This window comes from Benincasa hispida, chromosome 3 (assembly GCF_027475165.1).
Source record: "Benincasa hispida cultivar pf3 chromosome 3, pf3_genome.v1.1, whole genome shotgun sequence".
Classification (NCBI taxonomy): Eukaryota; Viridiplantae; Streptophyta; class Magnoliopsida; order Cucurbitales; family Cucurbitaceae; genus Benincasa; species Benincasa hispida.
The window spans coordinates 36,496,217-36,515,915 of NC_143480.1; the positions used below are offsets into that span (position 1 = coordinate 36,496,217).

A 19,699-nucleotide genomic window follows, 5' to 3' on the forward strand; every position below is an offset into this window, starting at 1 on the left:
AATTAGTTTAAAAAATATCATGCAAAATATTTAATTTTTTCAATTAGACTTATAAATTGTAATAAGTGAATTAATTAGAAACTTTATTAATATTATATTTGAAAATCGTTAATGCATAAATTCATACACGTGTGTAGATTTCTACAAATATCAATTTAACAAAATTAACAATTATTATTAACTAAACAAATTTCAAATAAATCTTAATCGATAGTCTAAATTGATTCACTTATGTAAGTTTAGAGATTTAATTGATAAAATTATAAATATCGTTTATTGAATAAAACATAACATAGAGGGTTTAGAATTATTAGCTTACAGCTTAAATTGACACAATCTCAAATTTTAAGGATATAAATTGATTTTTACGCTAAAAATTAAAGACTTATTAAACGTTGGTGACTTGGATTTTGAGGTCGTTGCAGTAGTGCAGGTAGTGATCAATCATAAGGGAGAGATTGATGCAGCGATGGATTTGTGTGTGTATATATATACATACATACATATATATATTAATTTTGGGTCGAGTCAACTCAATTCGACCAAGAATTCTTAGAATTTGAGACTCGATTTAAAAATAAAAATTTAATATTCAACCCAAAAAAATCTAACCAAATCCAACCTAACTTGTTGGATAGTATAGATTGGTCGGACTAGTGAGTTTTTTGAACACCCATGTTAAATACAAATGTGAAAATTTAAAATCTAATATTTTTGAAATGAAAATATATAACCTGGGTCGGGCGAGGCCGAGTGGTTGAACCGGATGTTCTTGCGGTTATATTGGTCCAACTAGCTGTTGCTCATCTCGCGCCACATTGCATCAACAAAATCGTTAGTTATATTTAAAAAAAAAAAAAAAAAAATCACTCTTCTCAAATTCTCGCGTAGTTTTGCTTCTCTCCATCAATTTAGCCACCCATTCCTCCCCGCCATTTCTTCATCCCCAAATCAGGACTTCCTTTGAAACTTCCATGGCTTCCATTGACCTAATTTCAGCGGGTCTTTCAGATTTCTCCACCTCCCTTGCAGTTCCAACTTCCATAGCTTCTTCTTCCTCAACCCAATTGCATTTTCAGATACCCTTAACTTCATTCCCTCTATTCTCAACTCAACCACTATGGATCTCTTTCTTTTACCTGCCTAATCCCACTTTGTTTCCCTCTCCTTCCCTTTATCGTCGCATTTGTACGACTATTTGCATCACTCGGAATTTCCTCATCGCTTTGCGTTGCTGATTGGCGATGAAAACCTAGAGGGAGTATCCGTTACATTGCCATGGTTTTGAATCATCGTAATTTTAGCTATATATGCGAACTTTTATTGGGGAATTTTAAGCTATAGGAAATGCGTGTAAGGAAGATAACCGGATGCTGTCTATCTCTTATGTTGTTGTTTATAGTCATTGTTCTAAGTCGATTTCCGACCATTCGTTGTGTGGATGAAGATGATTACCGTCAGAATGGTGACTCGGCATTGCTTTCTTCGATCACACAGATAGTTAATGGTCGGCTAACGAATATGACACGCATTATGGGCAATGACATTGGGACAAATTGGGCTTTCTGTGTAAAGGATTTGTGCGTATTCAGGCGATCTAGTTTGTTACTTATTGTTTTTTTTTTGTTGTATTCAAGTTCTTAACTCGATAGTCCCCTCTGCTTTCTACTAGGGATTCCGATTGGAATGGTGCGTTCAATTATCAGGGCAACATTGGTTTCTTGACTTCGTGTATTAAAAAGACGAAAGGTAAAATATTCTAAGTTCTGTTTTTATTCTTTCTGACTATATAAAGTTTATAGGCTAAACACTGTATGTTGTGTATAATCTTTGATTGTATCATCTAATGTCATTTTAGTCTTTAATGTGGGAGGAACTGCACAGAGATGTTTTGGTTGATGAGTGGTCGACCTGGTTCAAAAGATTAGGATAACGGAAAAAATGAAAATTGTATATATTCTAGTGTAGCTAACGTGTCTTTGTTGATCTGTATTTTTCTTTTCCACAGATATGGTATTCTTACTTATTTGAATGATCTTCATCGTTATTCGTTAGAAGAAAAAAAGGTTCAAGAATTACTAAGATAGGTTCTCTAACAATTGATATATAGTTTTTCTAGGGGTGCATACAATACAACCCTAAAAAAAGAAAGAAATAAAATTTTTAACAGAGGTGAGCATAAGAGCTATATATCAATTGTTAGAGATGAAACTGAAAATGGAACAAAAATGCAAGGACCGGACATAGCATAGGTTGAATCGTTTTGGGGGATAATGCTCTCGTGCTTTCACTGCTCTCTATTTTACCTACGAACTCAAAATCATGAAATAAGCATTGTAATAGTTATTGCACTAGAATGCAGATGACATATTCCTCTCTTTTAGATGCCACTGGCTGTCTGTTCATGTATAATCAAGGCCTCGTTATAAAATCAAATGAGAAGGGTTGAACAAGTTGAATTGATTGAATTCACTTATATCATCTTTCTTTTCTATTTTATTCCTCTCTTATTAGCATCTCCATACATCTTACAACTTTTCTTCCATATTAATTTCTTAACAGGAGATCTTACAAAACGACTGTGTACTGCAGCTGAGCTTAGATTCTTCTTCAGCAGTTTCAGCACGAGGGGGCCAAATTCAGGAATCACGTACACTTACATAAAACCTAACAAAAACTGCAATTTAACATCGTGGGTTGATGGATGTGAACCAGGTTGGAGTTGCAGTGTTGGCAAAAACAAAAAGGTTGACCTTAAAAGTAAAGATGTTCCTTCTAGAAGGGAAGACTGTCAATCTTGTTGTGAGGGTTTCTTTTGTCCTCAGGGTCTTACATGCATGATACGTAAGTATGTGATTAAATTACCTTTAGTTGTTTTTCTTCCCTCGTTCTGATCTTGATGAAACACACCTGTTTACAATAAGTACTTCTTTCTCAACAGTTTTTCGCAGCCTCATTACTATTTGTAAATCAAATAACTAGAAACCATAAGGTGTAGAATACATACTTCAAGAATGAAATTTTGTGAGCAAATATATAAAATACTTACGAGCATAAACTATGTTTACAACGTATTTCCCTAACCAGAAGGATATCTTGATGTACTCTGAACTAAATATTTTTGACAGTTTTATTTTTTCAACAGAGTTTAGTCTTTATGATGTTATTTGGTTCTAGCCTTGTATTGGCATGCTTGAAGTTTTTTCTTTATTTGCTCTCATGTAGTTGAGCATCCTTCATTATATCAATGAATATTCTTGTTTCTGTTTACAAAATATATTTTTCAGTTTATTTTTTTATTGAGTTGGCATTTAACTTTCAAGCTCCTGCCAGTATTTCTAATGATTCATTGTGGGTTATGTTGTAATTTGATTCATGTTTCTAAAAACGTGGGTTATGTTATAGAAGAATTTGAACTACAAATTTAACTTCATTGTATTTCCCTAACTAGGACAATACCTTGATGTACTCTGGACTAAATATTTCTGATGGTTTGCTGTTTATAAGTTATAATTTTATTCAGTCTCTTTTTCCCAAAATTTCTGACAATTTAATTGTGGGTTGCATTATAATTTGATTCACGTAGCTTTTCTGAAAATCTTGAATGAAATATTTGAACTTGCACCTTATACGTTCACTTTTCCCCCCAAAATGTAAATGAAGCTTGCCCGTTAGGATCTTATTGTCCTCTTGCAGAGCTGAATAAGACAACTGGAACATGTGATCCGTAAGTTCATCCCTTGTCAAAGTCATTTTCTGTTTAAATTACTGAATTTTATATTGGGTCTATGTCTTTCAACTTTGTGATATGATCTGCAGATATAGTTACCAGATACCTCCTGGACAACCTAATCATACCTGTGGAGGAGCAGATTTATGGGCCGATGTTGCAAGCAGCAGTGAAATTTTTTGTTCTCCTGGATCATACTGCCCTACTACCACAAGCAGAATTTCTTGCAGTAGTGGGTATTAATCCTCATCTGTGAACTCACACTGTTAGTCACGTATCTCATCTTGATATCTGCAACTGCAAGAGTCTAAAACTTAATCAGAGAACAGCTTAATTTAGTTCACATTAGTATCTGATATTTACTTACTTCCTAGTAACTAGCTTGCATTAGTATGTGATATTTGCTGTTATTCTCATAGTGTCGTTGATCTAATCTATGTTCCTACTTCTGTGTTAGGCATTACTGCAGAATGGGTTCCACTTCTGAACAACGTAAGTCGTGCAAGTTAATTCTTGTGGCGTACCATTTGTTATCAACTTGAAAATTGAAATGATATTAAATACTAAATAGTAAGCTAATTCTGCTGAAGTATGTGAGGCCTTTTAGTTCAATCTATTTGCGTAACATTTATTGTGGGTTCTTTGTAATGGAAGTTGCATAATATGATGTATGACACGGGAGAAATATAATTGTAAAAGTATTGAGATGAAGTTGATGGTAAGTAGATTTTGAAATGGAAATTTATCAGTATTATTGTTGAAAGAGAAGAATACAAAGGATTTACAAAGTATTAGAGGGGCTTACAAATTCCAAAATGAAAGGGCCTCAAACCCTTACCTATTCTGGATTGGAAATGTGACACCAATCTAAGTCTTAGGAGAGTAAAGGGAAGTGAAGAAGGATAAGATCAAGTTGAAAAAGGCCCATACACAACGTGGCTTTCAAACAATTTGGATAAGGATAATATAACACACACATATGAAATGAATTGGAGACAAATGAGATCGACCATTTAATTTCCCACTTAAAACCCTTTATGATTCCTCCTTTATTTCTAAGTATGAGTGCGCAAAGGATTTTGACCATGATAATGAATAAAAATGGGGAGAGAGGAATGCCTATCTAATGCCTTTAGATGCTATTATGAAATTAAAGTATTTAGGAAATTGTAAACTCATAAATTCCTTGTATTTTTATTTGTTGCTTGCTTAAATGATGGTGGAGGTTTTGTTGCAAGATGTCTTGGTTATCAAGTGTACTTCTGGTAACAGTAGATGAAGCATGGTAAATTCAATGAAAGGGATTCTAAAGAGTGGTTGATAGTTGGTGATTGTTTGGCTTTATGTTTGACTTTATGTTCCTGCAGTAGGGAGGGGTCTACATGCTCTATGGTTTTTAGTACTGTTGTACGATATTGATATTAAGTTGGCGAGACATCATTTAGAGAAGGTTTTAAGTGTTAACTAGGACTGGAACTTAATCTTCAGAATTTGGTTTCGGGACAGTTGATTTTGGTTATACAGAAGAATGGATGCCATATGGTGTGTGAGGTAATGCAGTTAGCTTAGATGATAACTAGGCATAGGGTACTGAGACAAATAGAATAAACAAAATTGAGGGACAAAATTGGGAGATTTAAGAATATAGGAGCTGGGAAACATAATGATCTAATGGTAATATATTATTTATGTTCAACGATTACAAAGAACCAACCGAACAAAGAGCCAACCAAAACTGTGTAAGATACATAACTAGCAATTAGAATGAAGAATTATATTCAAGAAATTCTCAAAGTAGTATCCAAGGATAAAAATACTATAGAAACTAATCCCAATAATAATATTTTCCTCTTCTGCTTCATATCCAAATTTCACTGTTAAGGATTTATTGTGCTTGTTCTAGAATAGCTTGTTTATGGAAAATAAAAAGATCCATGATGAGCAGACTTTCTTACTTAGAAACTCATTTCCCCTGAATTAAAGGCTTCAGAAGTTCTGACTAGGAGACTTTGGGATATTTAAAATCATTTTATCCATCCACAAGATCTAGGTACCAGCTTGAGAACTTGACATTAACAATGTTATATGTGAATAAATATTGTTTGGCCCAACTTGTAATCTTTGCATAAATTTGAAGAAAATGTTGAATGAATATCTGACTTTTCATTAAACTTGTTCTACTTTAATTTGTTCTTAGCTTTTATTTGATAGATCTTAAATCATATTTTGAGCATATAAGGAGTCAAGCATTTCACTCGATTACAATAAATTATCTTTAGTAATGGTTTGCAGCATGCTTCAAGTTGGCAACCTGCAATCCAAATACTGCAAACCAAAATATACATGCCTATGGGATTATCCTCATTGTAAGCAACTCTTCTTCTTCTTCTTCTTTTTGTTTCTGTTTTTGTTTTTAGTTTTAGTTTTAGTTTTTATTTTTGTTTTTTGTTTTTCCCCCTCCTCTGTATGCTTTGGAATGAAAGCTGACATCAAATCTTGATTGGATACATGCTGTTTTGGCTGGGTAGGTAGATATCCTTCTCATTTGTAATTCTGGATGTCATACTAATTTTCTTCTAAGATTAGAACAATACAAGTTCCTCACATTGCACTCGAATAACCATTCTTTCAATCGTGTTAAATGACTATTTTCATTCATGATCATTCTATGTTTGGTGTAGTTATAGGTTGGAGCGCTTCTTGCCATAAAATGAATAACTAATTTATTAATTTGTGGAACCATTTTATGCATTGTCAAAACCTCTTATTCTGCATGTCCTTCAGGTTATTTAATAGAAATTACTTTTAGTATGATATGCTATTGCATTGATTCTTCTTTGTCGTCAACATTGTATTTTGATATTGTTCACATTTTTGCAGGTTGCATTGAGTACTCTGCTGCTGATAATTTATAATTGTTCTGACCAAGTTCTTACTACACGGGAAAGGAGGCAGGCAAAACGAAGGGAAGCTGCTGCAAGACATGCTCGAGAAACAGCACAAGCTCGTGAAAGGTGGAAATCTGCCAAAGATATTGCCAAGAAGCACGCAACAGGATTGCAAGAACAATTGTCACGGACATTTTCTCGTAAAAAATCATTGAGGCAACCAGATCAGTTGAAAGGTTTGGGTCAATTACCACCCGTGCATCCAGGCAGTTCAGGTGCATCGGAGCAGCAATCTGCCACATCAAAAGGAAAGAAAAAGGAAAATAACCTTACAAAAATGTTGCAGTCCATTGATAGTAATCCAAATAGCAATGAAGGCTTTAACTTGCAGATTGGAGATAAAAATATAAAAAAGCATGCACCAAAAGGCAAACAAATACATACTCACAGTCAAATTTTTAAATATGCTTATGGTCAGCTAGAGAAGGAGAAAGCAATGCAACAGCAAAACAAAAATTTGACTTTCTCAGGAGTGATTTCGATGGCCACTGATACTGAAATTAAGACTAGGCCTGTGATTGAAGTAGCTTTCAAAGATCTTACCCTGACATTGAAGGGGAAAAACAAGCATCTAATGAGATGTGTCACAGGGAAGATTATGCCAGGTCGGGTTACAGCGGTCATGGGTCCATCAGGGGCAGGGAAGACAACATTTCTTACCGCTTTGGCAGGGAAGTCAACTGGGTGCACTATGACTGGTTTAATTCTTATAAATGGAAAACCCGAGTCCATTTATTCATATAAGAAAATTATCGGTTTTGTACCACAAGATGATATAGTGCATGGAAATTTGACGGTTGAGGAGAACCTCCGATTTAGTGCTAGGTGCAGGTATGTGAATTTTCATTATTCTTGACCTAAATATCAAATCATATTCTTATGCTGCACTATAACATGAATGGTGACTAGAGTGCTTTGCAGTTTTCAGGAGTCAGGATCTAATTATCTTTAACTTTTTTAATTTTTGGGTTTTCATATCTACAAATAACCATTTTGAAACCGAAACTAATTTCCACTGTTGCCCTTGGTTGCATGCTCTGTTTAATTTAACTGTAAAATTCTAGCTGGTGACAGTGAAGTCGGAGAATGATAATGTTCAATTGTGCCCTTCACCCTCTACAAAAATTTAAATTTATACCAGTGGCTTGGGTCTGTTGAAGCAACAAATGTGAATATTTTGGTTAAATATTGATTTTTCCATACTGATGAATCCTTTGACTCTGTAGACTGTCGGCTGACATGCCAAAACCTGATAAAGTTCTTGTGGTAGAAAGAGTTATTGAGTCCTTGGGACTACAAGCAGTGAGAGATTCGCTTGTTGGAACAGTGGAGAAAAGAGGAATCTCTGGAGGTCAAAGGAAACGGGTTAATGTTGGGATTGAAATGGTCATGGAACCTTCATTATTGATCCTGGATGAGCCAACCACTGGTCTAGACAGTGCATCTTCTCAGTTACTTCTTCGTGCACTTCGGCGGGAAGCCCTTGAAGGTGTGAACATCTGCATGGTACTTCACCAACCTAGGTATGAATAGCATCCCTCCACCAACCCTATGTGGAACTTTAGACTGCCATTCCTCACGATACTTGTTCAATATCCTTAAAATATAGAACATAATTATTTTTTACCTGAATTTAGGTGTCTTCCTTTTCTTCCCTTTTTTTTTTTTGGTGTGTGTGTGTGTGTGGCATCAAAACCTTGAAATCATAGGTAATTCATGGACAATTCCCCTCCCTCCAAATGGGTTCTTCTTAACTTTTTTCTTTGGTTCTCCCTTTCTCACTCTTATTAATTCAATATTATTGTTACTTTGCCTTATTTCGTCCTACAATCATAAATAAACTCATTTTCATTTTTGTGGAGTCAGCTATTCGTTGTTTAAGATGTTTGATGATTTGATACTTCTCGCCAAGGGTGGGCTTACTGCATATCATGGATCTGTAAAGAAAGTGGAAGAGTACTTTGCTGGTATAGGGATCACAGTGCCAGAGCGTGTTAATCCTCCAGACCATTTCATTGACATTCTTGAGGGTCTGGTGAAGCCAAAAGGAGTGACTTACGAACAGCTTCCTGTCCGGTGGATGCTTCATAATGGGTATCCAGTACCTCCTGACATGCTGAAATTATGTGATTTTGATACATCTGCGAGCGGTTCAACTCAAGGAAAAAAACCTGGTGATGGAGCTGAAGAACAATCTTTTGCTGGAGATTTATGGAAGGACATGAAGTTCAATGTTGAACTGCAGCGTGATCATTTACAGCAGAACTTCTTAAGCTCTAAGGATCTATCTAATCGAAGAACTCCTGGTATAGCTCGGCAGTATAGGTATTTTTTGGGAAGGTAAGCATTAGAACTACTATTGCATCAGTCTACTTTATATGCATCAGCATGAAAGTTGAATATGATTATAAGCCTTAAGTGTAAGAATTTCAATATCTTTAGTGGAGTCCAAAAGTGAATGCTTCTTTAGTGGAATCCTTGTTAGGTATCTAACATCGAATTTCCTGCAAAGACTCAATAATAGCAAACAACAGAGAAATTCCCCAGCAAATAGGACAATATTCCGAAGACAGTCCCAAGATGAACAAGATAGTCTAAAGGCAAATGACAAAGCAACACACAAATTCCCAGCTATTTGAGAGAGCTGTTCCTATTGCTGCACCTTTCACAGCCTTTCACAGAAACACATAAAACACAAGACCCCTAATGCAACAGAAAAACCCTATAAAAACCTCTCAACCTAAAAGGGCTACCAACAATCTGTACAGATGCGCCTCTTTCTGACAAAAATTAGCTCATCCCTGCATAATTCTCTTTTTTTCCTTCCTAAAATATGTCTTGACAATTGGAGGCCTAACAATATTCTACACATGTACATGTATATACGCCTGTACTTGTAAACATTCATCGAGAATTATATACGTGTTTAATTATAAATTATAAATTATGTTTTTTGTTCATATGATTTTTCTATTGGGAGCAAACAATCATTAAGAATTATAAGTAATTATAACGCAATGAGAGTGAATGATGAAACATTTGGTTCCCTCTTAAATAATTGTAATTGTTTTGTATATGGGTTTTCTTGTTTTGCCAGGGTGAGCAAGCAGCGACTGCGAGAAGCTAGAATTCAGTTAGCTGATTACTTGATGTTATTACTTGCTGGAGCCTGCTTAGGAACTCTTGCAAAAGTGAACGATGAAACATTTGGTTCCCTTGGCTATACTTTCACCGTCATTGCTATTTGTGAGTTGCCAGTTGTGAAATAAATAGATTGTAAATGCCTTTAAATTTACTGTTTATCTTGATTACTGCACCAATGAAAGTGGTGTCTTCATTAATCATAGGCCTGTAGGTTCTTTTTAAACATATATTTAATAGTTAGGATCACTTGATTATATGCCTTAACAAGTAATAACTTCTCCACGAACACAATTCAGACAATGCATAGTCTATATGCTTGATTACTGTCAGTTAGAAGTTCATCCCACTATATGTCTTATGTCACATGCTCTTTGCTTATTTGCAGCCCTACTCTTTTTGCAGCCCTCCTATGCAAGATCGCAGCACTGAGATCATTTTCCCTTGACAAATTACAGTACTGGAGAGAGAGTGCATCAGGGATTAGCAGTCTGGCGCATTTTCTCTCAAAAGACACACTTGACCTTTTCAATACAATCATCAAACCACTGGTTTATCTGTCTATGTTTTATTTCTTCAATAATCCAAGATCATCCTTTACAGATAACTATGTTGTTTTAGTCTGTCTGGTGTACTGTGTCACCGGAATGGCCTATGCACTTGCCATCTACCTTCAACCTGCTCCTGCCCAATTGGTACGTCCTCGAAATTGACAATGCCAACTAATGTCATGAAAATTAGGATTGCAGCATTGTAACTTTTTTTGAGAAATAGGCATTCCTACTCTGGCCTTTTGGGTGCGATATATAGTGTTCATTATTTGGTTTGAGGACAAAAAATTGATTCTCCTTAACTATATCGTAATTCCTCTTCTTGCAGTGGTCAGTGCTTCTTCCTGTAGTTTTGACCCTTATTGCAAACCAAGATAAAGATAGTCCAATAGTCAAATATTTAGGAAATTTTTGCTACCCTAAGTGGGCACTCGAAGGCTTCGTCATCGCAAATGCAGAAAGGTAATTTGTATCCACTTCCTCCCGTTCTGTCCAGAATATAGGAGCCTGTTTAGCATGTTTGTAAGAATGCAGTCTATTTAGAATACTTCAATTTTCATTTGACCAAAAAAAAAAAAAAAATGCTAGTAAGAAATATTCGACATGTATGCACAGTCAATATTGTCATCGTGACTAGATTCATACACAATATCCACGTTGAAAACAAATGCTAGACTGTCTTGAAAATGGGTAATAAAAATCATCAGTTGGTTCAGAAATCTAGGGACTTCAAAGAATTTAAACCAGGCTATAAGTTTACATCTAAAATGAATTCGAGGGCTGGGAGTTTCAAGTTGGCTGGAAAATGTGTTGGAATGCATCTTGCCCGTGCATGATCAAGACAGGGAATTCTTATTGTCTTTTTACTTTCTTTCATTCATAATGATAAATTGAGTGAGTTATATTCTATCAGTGATAGTCTTCTATTATTGATAGGCTTCTATCGGTGATAGGAGTGATTTTTATCATTGATAGACTCCTATGAGTGATAGAATTTAACGTTTTGTACTATTTACAATTTTTTTTTTTTTTGGGAGGGGGGAGGGGTTGGTTTCTCTGCTCTCTCGAAAAGTCGTAGAAAAGTGGCTGTGATTTCTGCTGGTTATTGGAGATTAGGCAAACAACTTGTGTTGTGAAAATAGGTTTTATCCTTTGAAAAACTTATGTTGTGATCTGCCTATGTCTTGTCAGGTATTCTGGTGTATGGCTGATAACTCGCTGTACTTCACTGATGGAAAATGGGTACGATCTTCACGACTGGCATCTTTGTTTAGTGATGCTCATTTTGTTTGGCTTACTCAGCCGTGCCATTGCTTTCTTTCTCATGATCACTTTCAAGAAGAAATGAGTTTTTAGTTAGTTCTTTAATTTCCCGAGTTTCGTTCGTAAGCATGAATCTCTTATAGCAGTAGGAACTGAAGGCCAAAATTGTAGTAGATTTGTACAAATTAGATTCAAATCTTCAACATAGATTATACAGGGCATTACTTGTTGTAGCTTAATGCCTATCCCTTGAATACAGCAGCCAACTGACGTGAAAATTCCAAATTATTACCATGTAATGTATAGCTTTTGGTTATGATCAAGTTTGGGATTCTATTTTGGAGTTTAGGCTCGACGTCTTATGCCAATTTCTCTCTCAAATATGACTCTTTCTTGTGTGCCCAGGATTTTTCAATATAGAATATACTTGTCTTTCTTATGGGTAAAAAAGTTTGAATTTTGTTCGACAAGAAAAAGTATGCATACTTTCCTTTTATTTCCTTTTTTTTTTTTCGCATCTCCAAATTGTATGATTTGAAGAGGAAAAAAAAGAAGGGAGATTGGTTTGTTTTAGATTTAAAGATTTTGTTTCTAATTTGATTCCTAAATTTCAAGGTAAAAAGATTGTTGATATAAAAAGTTAAAATGAACACTCTAATGATATCCATTCTTACAAAAATAATTACCTGCTAAAATGAATATTACTCAAATAACATTAAACTTGTATCATTGGCCTCAAGAGGTTTGATTTTTCTAATGCTACATATTGTCAGAAAAAAAAAAATACTTAACTTTATTCTTATCTACCCATAATATAATCTTTATATTGGATGTGAAAAGTAGTGAAGTTTTCTATAATCAATTTACTTCATTACATTGTAGTTTAAAAAAAAAATCTCCAAAGAACCAAAGAGTTTTTCTTCGAAATTGAACTAAAATAGAATTTATTTTAAAATTGTCGCATCAATTGAGAGATTGAAATACTTTAACATTGAGACATTAAACATATATTATAAAGCTCTTAGGTACAGTATCAGTGTACTGTGTATAAGTCTTGAAATGATTTTCCCAACATCACACATTTCAAAATAGTTTTTCTTTTGGTGTGTATTTAAATATTCCATTGAATTTATCTAAAAAATTTTTAGACAAGTTAAAAAGGAAAAAGAAATGCCGAACGGAATGGGAACGACGCGGCAACCTTATCATGTTAAATTAAACCACAACCGTCTCAACGGCGTCAAAAAAACGGTAACGTTACGTTACGTGACCAAGTCAAACCGTAAAACTGCAAACGAAATCCACGGGTATTGGAGCCGGATTTCAAACGCATATAAATTGAGTAAGAGAAAGGGGAACAGAAAACGTTTGGATTCCGGTGAGCGAAAACGCCGCATAAATTAAAATTAAAATTCTCCTCTGTCCTTGTCCTTCTCTCCCCCATCGGCCTTTTTGGCGGTTTTAAAAAAGACCACATTTCTATTTTTCCGGTTTCCACTCTCCCAATCCTTTCTTCAACCTAAGCTCTGATCTTCAGCTTCCTCGCTGGTACTTCTCCTCTCCTTTCCTCTGCGAATTTCGAATTTCTAGCTTTCTCTATTACTCTCTGCTTTAGATTCTGCCAGCTTACTGATTCATAGCTTTGAGTCAATGAATTCTGTAGTTTGTTTTAATTTATTGTTTGTTATGTTTGGCTTCCGGGTGATGATGATGGAAAGTAAGGATCATAAGTTCCTCCTTTCTGTATTGTTTCCCTTTTCTATTGTGTTGTGCTGATTAGCTCCGTGCATTCCACCTGTCCTTTGTTCCGTTCTTACTTCCACACTCTGATATTTCATTTTCCTCACCTCGGAATTCGAAATTTGAAGTTCTATTCTGTCTGAACTATATCTTTTTCCTTTCTGTATTATATTCAATCATTGTCCGAGAATCTTTCTTCTGTGAAATTTGGTCAATCTTTAGTTTCTTCTTATCATTTTCTTTTGCTTTTCATGACTATTTGAAGGTTGTGCAACTAATGCAGAAATTAGGATATGAATTTTATTCTATTTAGGAGACGTGTATAGTACTTATTATTATTTGATTATGTTGCGTTATCATTATTATTAATGACCGATTTAGTTTTATAACTTGGTACATTTTAAATTCTTCAAAATGTCGGTCTTTTTGCACTCAATTACTAAACATGTGAAATTGCATGTTGTGGGTCAACGTGTTCTGTATGGTAATTGTGAAAGCATAGGCATGTATAAGTAAGGCGTAGTTTCAGTAGTTACCTATAAGGATTTTAGGGAGATATATCTTTAGTTATGTGGTGTGACTGGTTGCAGCGTTAACTGTATTTTACTATATTCACTATCAATGCTAGCTAATGATTGCCAATTAGAGCTTAGTTGAGTGGATAAAGTATCTCGATGGTTTGATCCCCACTTCTATAATGGTTGATGTCCAGCTAAAAAGAATAGTAGGCAGTAGCTAGTGATTATTTTGTGAACGTCTCTATCCCTTAATGTTGTACCTGAAAGTTTGATCCAAAAGATGAGAAACTTCTTCAAACGTAACTTGTGAGTTACACCATTTCGAAAGAAACGAACTTGTAGTGTGCCTTCTCAACTTAATATCTCTGAAGGTATCATGTCCTGACATATTCAGACAAGAAAGTAGAAGACTTCAATGAAGTGTTTTATCCCAGTAGTTGATGCTCGTTCACAGCAATAATTATGTTCGTATGCCTTTTTTTGTTGTGTTAGAGCTACTAATTCGTATCAGGACATGTAGGATTGATTGAGCTTAAAAGTAAACAAATTATGGATCAAGAAGTGCATTTCTGCCAGAAGTTCACAAATATGAAATCTCATTGGGTGAGAAGTTTTTTATTATCAGGAAATAACTTTTACATCTAAATCTTATTCATTGAACACCTTGGATGCATACCTTATATTGCTTGTCTCATCCTTCCAACATTGATATGCGTGAATGATTTTGATTTTAAGTCTAAATTATTGGAGAATTTTTGTTATGATGGAGGACAGATACAATGCATGGTTCCAAACTTCCTTTGTATCATTATGTCCATATTGTGTAAATATCTAACCTTTGATAACATGATAAAAAGAGCACCTTTACTTGTCTATCCTTGTTAACCAATGGAGGTGTTCTTTGTAATTATTTTCCGATAGCTTCTTCATTTGTATTCCATTTTATAATATCAATGAATGGTTTCTATTTACTATATATAGAACAAAGATAATATGAGCACCTTTGTAGGTCCTTAACAATTTTTATCCCAATATCAATTTTATTACCTTTTTTTTTCCTGCATATATATGAAGGAAATCCTATACCCTATATGCATCTGCAGGATTTATTTGGAAAACCTGTAGGGATATGCATGGACAAACAATTTTTATTGGAAACATTCCTCTAGTGACTTCCATGGTAACTTCTATAGTAAATGGACTGTACAGAACTCTGTGTGTGTGTGTATATATATATATATATATATAGAGAGAGAGAGAGAGAGAGAGAGAGAGTAAAATAAGATATACTTCTCTGCATAATCACAATTTTAGCCTAATTCTTTTTGTCTAGATATTATCTTTCTGACTTGCAACAATTTTTTATTCTCTTCATAGGTAAGAGTGGAGGGACCTTTTCTTCCTGCACCATTAAATGATTCAAATGAAGTTGAAGATTTACTTGTGGAGCCTAAAAGCGACCATGTTTTAGGAAATTGCTTGAGAGTTCAAGATTTCTCTTGCGACTTTGGCTATGGAATACAAACAAACGGGGGTGAATTCCTATGATCCACTCCTTATGCTTTTATTGGTGGCTTAGTGCTAATTTGCACTTTATTCCTTAGGCTTCCTCCATCCACGTTCTTTCATTACCATTTGTTGGAAAACTGTAGTCTTATCCTATTTTCCCTATAAGTTCAAGATATAGAAAGGGTCCGCGACTCTAAATTGGTCTGAGGTGAATATGTTTTGGAAACCTTCCCTTGTATGTGGACAAATCCAAAATAGTGATACCAACTATCAAGTTCAACACAAACTGCTTAGACATTTTAAATTTATTTTCCAATTATTTTTTTTACAGTAGCAAGTGATCTAATCCTGGCCAATTTCTTTTATTATCTAGAAGGTGGATTGGATTCTAATAGCAAGCAGGGAGGCGAACATGAACTTAAATTTGGAGTATGCTTCTATCTTTAATGATATTTTCGTGTCTTGCCAATTGATCATTTCATCATGTCATAAAACGGGTGTATTGCCTATATTGTGTTACAAGGATAATGAATCATTTGGTCCTTGCCTTTTGGTTTTTGATCCTTCAACAGCCAATTTCTAATCCCATTGGAATTCTGTAAATCTAACTTCCCTTCTTTCCACTAGTCCCCTTTAGACCTAAATGATTACTCAACAAAGGACCTCTGCCTTTCTTGGCTCTGGACATGTTAAACCAATCTCTTCCCCCTAAGCTTTTGATAATTGTCGAAGAAAGGTGGGTTTAATTAAAAATATAAGGGGCTTGGAGCCCTCCTTCCAACTTGAACGAACAAAAAGGTTACTTTCTTTGACTATGATGATGCTTCCCTATTCCAAGGATTTGAGGTTTCTCTTAGTACTTGGATGTGGTAGCAAGGTTCAACCTTTGAGGATCAAATAAGAGGAAGTATAGATGGCTGTAGTTCAACTCTTTTGTATAAATCCTTTCAAGGGAAAAGCTAGAACCTGTTAAGGCTTTTCTTTGGAGGCATTTGTCTGAGAGGAATAAGAAAAGAATTCCAGAACTCTCACATTTCTTTGTATGTTTTTCAGAGTTTAGTTAGATATTTTAATTTTTGTGGTGTACTTTATCCAAGGCCTTTGGTCACTATGACATTTACTTGATTTATGCCAATTAGGATCCTTGTCCGAAATCCCTGGTTTCCATGGGCATTTTCTTATCCCCTTTTATCTATTCCTCCTTTTGGTTTCCTATAGAGGAAGGAAAAATAAATTCAAAAAGAATAAACTGGAAAATGTTATAACTGATTTATATTAGCTTTTTTATAGTTTAATTGATTGAAGTGGGATGGAATTTTATAGGATCTTGATCAACTGCTGGATGATGCCAATGAAGTAGGGGAGTTCCATGCAACAAACAATCTGTCAAGTACATGTGAAGTTTATCTTCTCATTATATATATAACTTGTGTAGTTATGTGTTAACAAATTTCATATGTAGATCTTCTCAATAATTTCGAGCCTCGATTTCCCCTCTTTCTTTCTTTCTTTACCCCTGTTTTTCCTCATCTTTAATTATGTATTCTTAAAGCACAGATGCCGAAGTTGCTGAAAATTCTTTCAGACAGAATAGAGGATTACAATTGGGAAACTCAAGTTCAGCGAGTAAATCTCAGGGACCAAGCAGGAGTGATACTGATGCTTTTGGTATATCAGAATTGTCGGCAACAATGGTAATGGAGGATGAATTCAATAATACACCTGTTGAGAGAGGTTTAACTCATGAGTTGTCCCCTGGTCTGAGGACCAAAGGTAGGTGTGTAACACTAACACCACTTGAAGGCAACATCTGTGATACAATACTTGATAATAGAAATATCCATAAGTTCAATACTAATGAAAACTATATAGAAAATGGCGATTTATCTGATGAAAATGTGAAGGGTGATATTGTGGCAAACAAACTTGCCAGTTGTTCAAGGGAGAGGAGATTGCGTAAGCCTACTCGAAGATACATTGAAGAATTTGCAGATTCAAAGTCTGAAAATAACAAGGGAAGGAGAAAACCTCCTACAAAAGATAAATACCTGAAAGTGACGTCTACTGAAGAATCCAATCATATTAGACATGAGGTACAAATGTTGACGCCTAGAAGTGAATTGCATTGTGGTACGTCTGTTCCAGTGCAGTCTCGATCTCAAAGAAGACATCCAAAGAAGCACGTTCCAGTTTCAGTATGAGATTTTTCTCTCTTGATATGTTTTCATCCTGCTAATATAACTATCATTGAGATTTCATTGTCTTATTTGCCTTTCATATATTATGCATTTTTCTAATGGTTCATTTGGCCCAAAGTCTTTCTCGATTTAAAGCTGGATTGACTTTAATGAAGTCATGCATGCATATTCTTTATTATTTTTAATTATTTTTCTTTTCCTTTTTCTTTTAACACATTCAATTTTGTCTGTCTACACAAATGAGTTGTAAATGGAAATTTTTTGTTGTCTTTTCCTGCAGTAACTTTAAAGTTTGCTAGAGCTCTGCTCATCTCCATCTATTGAACCATTCCTATAATTCCTATCGTCATCTTGTTGAATATGTATAGGCACATTTTTGATTGGTTCCTATTAAGTTATAATTCAGATGATAATATTCATCACTGTTATTTGAGTATAAAATTAGAGCTTCAAAATATATTGTATTTATAACTTTCGATTGATTTCGAAATAATCTGACCTCAAATATGAGGTGGGTTAAGAAGGGACTAAACTCATCTCATCCTGGGAGTTCAAAGCTTTTGAGATTTGTGGTAATTTAAGAGGCGTTGACCCTCAAGCTTTTTTTTGTTTAAATCTGGGGGCATTGCAGAACTGATTCACTGACTGGTGAAATGCATTATTCTGTTGTGCAGTTTTTACTTTCTGGTCTTCTGCCACTCCTCCCTGCTAATTCAGTTCCTTATCTTCCTCCTCCCCAATCCTCTGTATCTTTTTTCCCTATTGTATTTGTCTGTGCTCAAGACTCCAAATACACGGAACTAATTCTGCAATATTTCAGAATGTTAAGTACTTTCATTCTAAATTACAGGGATTTCTATCTGAAGATGAATCTTCTGCAACTGAGTGTAAAAATGTTTATTCATCTACTAAAAGATGTAAAAAGTATGATAGGAGGAGGCACCAGAAGATGTGGAGCCTTACAGAAGTAATGCGATTAGTTGATGGAATCGCTGAATATGGAACTGGCCGCTGGACTCAAATAAAGAAGCACCTATTTGCATCTTCTCCTCATCGCACACCTATAGATCTCAGGGTATTTGTCCATACACTATCCATCCTGATTAACTTCCCGTTTATCCATTGAATTTTAGTTATCTCGTTTGCCCCTGCAGGACAAATGGCGAAATCTTCTGAGAGCTAGCTGTGTTAACATACAGAACAGAAAAGGGGTGAGCCCTTCATCTTTTATGCTTTGCCATTTTAGTGAATGTGAATTGTTCATACCGTAGATGAACTATTTAATGATTTGTTTGTTCTTGTTCAACTCCGGTGAATCTTATGTATGCAAAGTATTTTAGGATGCTTTTGGTCAGTTGAAAAGGTATTCAATTACGTTTCTGTTTCAATTATACAGATTGAACGGAAGCAGTCACATGCTTCACGTCCGCTGCCAAAGTCCCTGCTCCAACGTGTTTATGAACTGGCCAATATATATCCGTACCCAAAGGAGCGCAGTCCAAAATCAGTCAAAGCAACTACACCTCCCATGCATCTTATTGAAAGTAACTCTTTGTCATTCAATTGGGGGCGGAAGAAGTATGAATGACATCGACTTTGGAAGCAGCAGAAATTCCTTTGCAGTGAAGTGGAAGTCTAAATAATACTTACAAGATGTAAAAAGATCTCTGTTTCTGTTTGACCCTTTTGTAATGATGATATGCACTTGAAACTGGGAAGAAAATTTTCCATTATAAAAGCCACGGAGCTAATTAACTGAAAATTATGATCTTCCCTTCCCTCGTTCCCTCCCCCCCTTTTTTTTAAGTTGCATTTTTTAGGTAAGTCATAAATTAGATCATGTACATTTCCTAATACCAATTGTTAATTCTTGAGAAGCTAGAGGCCCTCAGATTCTATTGCAGCGAGGAAAGGAAGTCACAGTCAAGTTGGAACTAATTGCTTGGATGGAGGAGAAATCAGCGTACACCTTGAGCGAATATCTCCCATCTCCATGGTTACTAATGTTTGCCTCTACTGAAGAACACAACCACTCTCGTATCTTCTACTAATTCTTACTCACTTATGGGTGAGGTAAGTATATTTTTACAATTCAACCTTT

General features: G+C 35.1%; 2 protein-coding genes across 21 annotated transcripts; both read left to right on the top strand.

The window, feature by feature from the left end:
* Positions 1–810: 810 nt before the first annotated feature.
* On the top strand, positions 811–11,981 carry NAP12 (non-intrinsic ABC protein 12). Of its 3 annotated transcripts, none has more exons than XR_016528425.1 (14): positions 811–1,580; positions 1,673–1,749; positions 2,563–2,844; positions 3,664–3,727; positions 3,820–3,966; positions 4,188–4,222; positions 6,023–6,096; positions 6,611–7,509; positions 7,905–8,201; positions 8,545–9,018; positions 9,776–9,924; positions 10,208–10,514; positions 10,699–10,832; positions 11,562–11,981. XR_016528425.1 is itself a non-coding variant. In XM_039026652.2 (14 exons), the coding sequence occupies exons 1-14, from the start codon at positions 1,348–1,350 to the stop codon at positions 11,716–11,718; spliced, it is 3,312 nt and encodes a 1,103-aa protein (XP_038882580.1). In that variant the 5' UTR covers positions 811–1,347; the 3' UTR covers positions 11,719–11,981. The 3 variants fall into 3 exon arrangements, 2 of the variants coding, with proteins under 2 accessions (XP_038882580.1, XP_090167904.1); XM_039026652.2 differs by having other exon boundaries at positions 10,225–10,514; XM_090311778.1 differs by having other exon boundaries at positions 828–1,580; positions 2,593–2,844; positions 10,225–10,514.
* Positions 11,982–12,999: 1,018 nt separating this feature from the next.
* On the top strand, positions 13,000–19,360 carry TRFL8 (TRF-like 8). 18 transcript variants are annotated; one of them, XM_090311783.1, is made up of 10 exons: positions 13,011–13,181; positions 14,412–14,494; positions 15,269–15,425; positions 15,774–15,829; positions 16,724–16,790; positions 16,958–17,177; positions 17,334–17,595; positions 18,449–18,673; positions 18,753–18,809; positions 18,995–19,360. In XM_090311783.1, exons 2-10 carry the CDS (start codon positions 14,441–14,443, stop codon positions 19,184–19,186), a joined length of 1,290 nt encoding a protein of 429 aa, XP_090167909.1. In that variant the 5' UTR covers positions 13,011–13,181; positions 14,412–14,440; the 3' UTR covers positions 19,187–19,360. The 18 variants fall into 18 exon arrangements, with proteins under 18 accessions (XP_038881569.1, XP_090167907.1, XP_038881574.1 ...); XM_039025642.2 differs by having other exon boundaries at positions 13,043–13,181; positions 16,724–16,796; XM_090311782.1 differs by lacking the exon at positions 14,412–14,494 and adding an exon at positions 14,995–15,071 and having other exon boundaries at positions 13,061–13,181; positions 16,724–16,796.
* The last annotated feature ends 339 nt before the right edge of the window (positions 19,361–19,699 follow it).

Coding starts and splice junctions, on each gene's coding strand:
- NAP12 (XM_039026652.2), top strand. CDS start 1,348: ATGCGTGTAAGGAAGATAACCGGATGCTGTCTATCTCTTATGTTGTTG. Junction 4,223..6,022: donor GGGTTCCACTTCTGAACAAC/GTAAGTCGTGCA, acceptor AATGGTTTGCAG/CATGCTTCAAGTTGGCAACC. Junction 8,202..8,544: donor ATGGTACTTCACCAACCTAG/GTATGAATAGCA, acceptor TTGTGGAGTCAG/CTATTCGTTGTTTAAGATGT.
- TRFL8 (XM_039025638.2), top strand. CDS start 14,441: ATGGATCAAGAAGTGCATTTCTGCCAGAAGTTCACAAATATGAAATCT. Junction 17,596..18,448: donor AGAAGCACGTTCCAGTTTCA/GTATGAGATTTT, acceptor TCTAAATTACAG/GGATTTCTATCTGAAGATGA. Junction 18,674..18,752: donor GCACACCTATAGATCTCAGG/GTATTTGTCCAT, acceptor TTGCCCCTGCAG/GACAAATGGCGAAATCTTCT.